The sequence below is a fragment of the Histoplasma capsulatum genome, genomic scaffold (genome assembly GCF_000149585.1).
Source record: "Histoplasma capsulatum NAm1 scaffold_11 genomic scaffold, whole genome shotgun sequence".
Classification (NCBI taxonomy): domain Eukaryota; kingdom Fungi; phylum Ascomycota; class Eurotiomycetes; order Onygenales; family Ajellomycetaceae; genus Histoplasma; species Histoplasma mississippiense.
The window spans coordinates 922,456-927,885 of NW_001813972.1; the positions used below are offsets into that span (position 1 = coordinate 922,456).

The following is a 5,430-nucleotide window of genomic DNA, read 5'->3' on the forward strand; positions in this document are numbered from 1 at the left end:
CTGTAGAAAAAAGTCCCTGAATATACACAGCAATTCGTTACTGCTTGGTTGCAGGAGCTTCTCATATACGCTTCCACAATATGAGGTTCAGTCTATTGATAACATTATGTACAACACAGAGATCCCATTCTCAGTACCCCAAACACCGGAAATATTCCGTCCACTGCAGAGCTCTTGGGGACGAGCACCTCCATGCGCGCATGAATAATGAATAGCAGCGGGGCTTGACCCTGGCGCAGGACGCTACGACAGGCTTAGCGATGTATCCAGTCTGTCGAATTGTCGTCGAACGCTTCACTGTACGGATTCCTTTCCATCCATTCCCCTGCAGCAGTCACGATACCGTATTTGGAGTAAAACTCAGTCAAATTTTTATTTAACGCTATAGGAATTAGTCAATAGATGAGGACGTTGTCGAAGGTGTTCGTACCGTTCACAGACATAGGGTATGAGGGCTGAAGGGAAAATCGAGAACCCCGTTCACGCAAGAGTGTCAAAGCATCGGGAATACAAGTCCCTAGGAGTGATGTTAGATTTATTCTTGCTCTTACCGAACATCAGGTGTCTTGCCTTTTGGTATACATAAGTAGTGTAGATCAGCGGAGTGTTGGCCACCTTCCGCGGCGTCCATATGGTAGTCGTAGGACATCCGACTTAATTCTTGCATGAAGTGTGTATTTGGCATGAAGAGGGCTCCATTCGAAACTGACAATTTTGAGCAATGAACGGCAATAATTGCAAACATGCCATACCTGTATTGGTAATTCCTGGATAAACCATTCCATCATCTGCGATCTCCAGAGCGTCCTCAACTTCTGCATCATATGCCTGCAGCCTCTTATCGTAGAGTCCGGATTCGCGTTGGAGTTGGAATCGATATAATGTCGCTGGAAAGATAGAGTGAATAGATACAATTGAAAGACGGCGACGAATTGCAGGAGCACAACTTAATGCAGCAAGGCTGCCAATCATAGTAGCACGACTGATGCTCTTGAAAATTGACATATTTATCAAAATAGACAGTTATCCCCTCGTGGGTAGGTTTTTGCAAAATTAGCGTGGTTTCATTAGTGTATATTATACGAGATCCCATTGAATAATCAGTGTATTTTTGAGTATTTGTTGGTATTAGTGTAATATATAAACCCTAATTAAGGATCCGCGCCAATATATCTATATTAGGATATATTATGAAATTCCGCCCAACATCGAGTTTTCAAACATAAGGGGGTATTTTGACATCCTGAACAACCAGAATTTGATCTCCCTGCCTGTTTACCTTCCTGCTGGCCAATCTTTCGTTTATACTGACACCAGGCACAAACACGCTGTTTTGAAAGAGGAATTCGTTGATGATTTAGATCAGGATTTGATCGTTCGATAGGAAGATTATCATGAATCTTAGGTGCAAATTCAAAGAGCTGTTGATAAAGCTTCTCATGAAAGCTTATATGAGAAGGAAGATCCTTTGCCGGAATCCCTTGCTGCTTCATATATCCCCTCGTGGGTAGGTTTTTGCAAAATTAGCGTGGTTTCAATTAGTGTATGGAATTCTGCACCGGCGCCCTGGGCATAACCAATAGAATCCCATATAATTTTATATGAATGATAATTGGTCATTCAGGTCTACTGATGAACAATCCCATGTAGATCTCAACAACGCGTTGAGAATCCAACGCGTTTGAACCCCCTATCCGCGAATATAAAGAACCCCTACTCAGGAATATATGGAACACCCCCCCCCACCCCCCCCTCGCGAATATGGAACCCCCTCAACCTGCGAACGTGGAATCCACTGAGAAACCTACTAAATCCAATGGTAATTTTGTTATATTAATCAATTCAAATGACCTAGCTAACTAATTTATTCTCTAGTTCATACAAAAATGTCAAGAAAACGAAAACGGCCTATTGAAGAGGTTATTGCAGAACTTCCACCTCTAGAATCAGTGAAATTCCATCCAATACTGCCTGCCTCACGAGATCCAATTCTTAATATTCCAGCGAATATCAATATTAGCAGTCATTATGCTTTATTTACTCTATTCTTCTCTGAGGAAAGCCTTCAAAATATCAGTGATTCTACTAATCTCTATGCAAAACTAAAGAAAGATGCTAGAGATACTGATGATGAAGCTCCAGAGCTTTCAGAAATAGAGGAGGATGAGGAAGCTCAAGATATAGAGATTTCTGAAATTTCTATATCCTCAAAGCCTTCTATTCAACAATATTCATGGAAAAATACCAATCCAGCGGAGATAAAGGTCTTTATAGGCATTCTTCTCTATATGGGGGTTCATAAATCCCATCGAACTGATCTATACTGGCGGAATGATCTGAAACAGGGCCCTATTCATTCTGTTCAATCCTATATGACCCATACGCGTTTTAAACAGCTTAAACGATATATCCATATATCTAACCCCCGTGAAGCCCGCCGCCCGGGGGCCAAAAATAGGGATGATTGGTGGTATAAGGTAGAGCCGTTGGCTACTGAGTTCCATATGGCATGCCGAAAATACTACACCCCTGGCTCCAAGATTTCTATTGATGAGATTATGGTTAAATGCTTTGGACGGAGTCAACATACATACAAGATGCCTAATAAACCAATTCCTCGGGGATATAAGATATTTGGCCTAGCAGAACATGGCTATTTATGGACTTTTTTCTGGTCTAGCCGCCGGCAGGGTATAATGCCTATGTTTCAATTCCCTACATTAACAAAAACCGGATCTATGGTGGTGAATCTGGTGAACCGGCTTCCTACGGTATCCACGCCGAATACGCCGAATGCCACGCCGAATGCCACGCCGGATGCCACCCCTAATACCGACCCTAATATCACCCCTAATATCACCCCTAATATCGGCCCTAATATCAACCCGAATACCACGCCGAATATCAACCCCCCGAATGCCACGCCGAATGCCACCCCTAATCAAATCTCTATCGCACAGCCGGTCACATCCTATTCAATTTATATGGATAACTACTTTACATCAGTTCCTCTATTCAAAGAACTACGTCAACAGGGGTATGGAGCATGTGGAACCACTCGTCCAAACCAGGTTCCAGCAGTACTAGGCGAGCTTCGAGAGCATTCAAATTCCATACCCTGGAATACCCTGCATGCCATTGAAAAAGAGAATGTTCTCTGTCTTGCCTGGCAAGATAATAATATGGTATTGGCACTAACTACGATTCATTCATTGGACGCAGTTATTGAACGTACTCGTAAATGCCCAGGGGAACTCTCAACCAATGCCAATATTGTTAGAAAAGTCTTTGAAGGTCAACCACAAAAGAAGCTGAAAATCCCATTGATTATAGATGATTATAATCATAATATGAATGGGGTAGACCTAGCAAATCAATACCGGGCAGCATATACTAGCCATAGAGTCACCTATCGAACCTGGCTTCCTATTCTCTACTGGCTTATCGATTCCGCGGCTGTCAATGCATACCGGCTTCAATATATAGCCGCCTAATGTGAAAATTTTGAAAATGGAAGCGCTCATTTTTGGTCAATTTCATCACATGATTGCGCTAACCAAGTCGGTAATAAAACGTGTCTACCTCAACTAGTCTTACCATCGAATGCAAAGCCTACGCGGTACTGACAGACAATTGAAGTTTTCACCAAGAACAGTCCAACCGATAAAAGTTTAATTTGCAGACGTAGATACACAACTAAAGGCCACGAAAACAGAAAAGGAAAAGGAAAGGAAAAGGTTTTGGCCCCTAAGCTACTGGCTCTCTGTCGGCTGGGGATATCGCTGCAGCCATTGTTCTTTGGTCAAACATTCTCCTTCCGTCTCCAGGAAGGTTGTGATCTTGGTATTCAACTCTGCAAAACGGTGAGCGACTTCGCTACGCATTCAAGTGGAGAATTTCCTTACCCTCGACGGACATTTCCTTTTTTGCCTGCAGCCGAATAATGATCACCGAACTCGTGGATGAGGATAAGGTCGTCTGGAAGTTGGGTTCCTAGTTTTTTTAAGAGCTTGCTCTATGGATGATATAGTAGCTGACGAACCTGCAGGGACCGAGTAGATGCACACCGATGCACCCCGGAAGGTTTTGACAAGGTCATGCTGTTTTGATGTGTTAGGGCGCAGCGAGGCTCAGTTTGGGGCTATGAAATTGTATTTAGCACTACACATGAATACCGTTGATTATTAGTTCTCACCCTCATATGAAGCTGGAGCGAGCGCTTTGGGTTTGACTTTGCCTGCCTCGGTTAACAGATCAAAGCTCCCTTGCGGCCTCAGAGGCCCTGGGCGAGCCCGAAGACGGATGGCAGCTCCATTGTTCAAACGGAACAACTCCTTTGGAATCGAGGTGAAGGACTGGATGTATCTTGACATGCTGGAATGAATGATGAAAATATACAGAAATACAGTTGATATTTGTTGCGATAATCCGTAGATCGACGTGCGAGTAAAACTGATGAATCGAGATGGGGTTTCGAGTTTCCTTTTAACTAACGTAGTTTACCAGTTACTTGATCACACCACATTCTTGATCACTAGTGCACGTGATATAAAAGTTTATTGCCCTGAACTATATACTGGCTTGCTTGGCTTCGCCGTCCGATGTACGACTACTAGTCCTAGACACCAACGTAGAGGTGCAAGCCTTGCCTAGGTGTCGTACACAGGCTCCGTACGACTGGAGGAATAGAAATCATACATACCTAGCCCCACTGAGAGACGAAAGCAAGAGAAGAAAAGAAACATCATGCGTACCTATTCTATCAAGATGGCAAAAGAAGGTGTAGAGCCATCTGTGATGGTCCTCAGGTGTCGCCTACCGCTGCCACTCTCATCATCTGTATCAGGTATCTCTATCACCTCCACCACATCCTCACCATCTCGTACAGAGCAGCGGCTGGCGTGATCACGCCATTTGCAGTTGCCACATGCTCCTCCAAAGTGCCCTGGTAAGCGGCGGCACTGAGGGAACGGACGGAGACCTGGATTGCCACAGCAAGCAAAGCAGGCCTGCACCTCTGGCCGCCCCCTTGACTGGATGAGGATGGCATTTATGTACGAAGGCCGGTGGCTCAGGACCTGATATTCTGTCATACTGCCGCGTACGAAGAGAACATCCTGCCCTTGAAGGGCCAGAACCACTCTAGCCTGTGGACTATGAGCAAAGGGCGAGAGTTGCTGACCAGCAACAAAGAGGGTACGGTAGGAGCCCTGAGGGCCAGAGAGATCACCAACAAACGAAAGCGCCCTATATATCGTACGATACCAATTAGTATGCAGCCTCCTTGATGGAATCGACTTACCGAAGCTTCGTACGAAGCATATACTCACATGGATGATGAAATGTGGTGCTGGAGAGAGAAAGACAGAGAGTAGAAGACTTTGAGGAGGTGAATATTGTGGGATTCTCTCAACAGGCAAGTCAGGGCTA

General features: G+C 44.5%; 3 protein-coding genes across 3 annotated transcripts in view; 1 reads left to right on the forward strand and 2 right to left on the reverse strand.

Moving 5' to 3' along the window:
- Positions 1–480: 480 nt before the first annotated feature.
- On the reverse strand, positions 481–1,005 carry HCAG_08525 (predicted protein; the record flags this gene model as incomplete). The annotated part of the gene is made up of 3 exons (XM_001536693.1): positions 481–517; positions 552–705; positions 753–1,005. 3 exons carry the CDS (start codon positions 1,003–1,005, stop codon positions 481–483), a joined length of 444 nt encoding a protein of 147 aa, XP_001536743.1.
- Positions 1,006–1,761: 756 nt separating this feature from the next.
- Positions 1,762–3,494, forward strand: HCAG_08526 (predicted protein; the record flags this gene model as incomplete). Its single annotated transcript, XM_001536694.1, has 2 exons — positions 1,762–1,819; positions 1,876–3,494. The coding sequence occupies 2 exons, from the start codon at positions 1,762–1,764 to the stop codon at positions 3,492–3,494; spliced, it is 1,677 nt and encodes a 558-aa protein (XP_001536744.1).
- Positions 3,495–4,754: 1,260 nt separating this feature from the next.
- Positions 4,755–5,430, reverse strand: part of HCAG_08527 (predicted protein) — a gene marked incomplete at both ends in the record, with an annotated part of 3,267 nt that continues 2,591 nt past the window's right edge. The window contains 2 exons of the mRNA XM_001536695.1: positions 4,755–5,247; positions 5,331–5,350. Of these exons, the coding sequence (XP_001536745.1) occupies positions 4,755–5,247; positions 5,331–5,350 (513 nt within the window). The remainder of the gene's footprint in view (positions 5,248–5,330; positions 5,351–5,430) is intronic.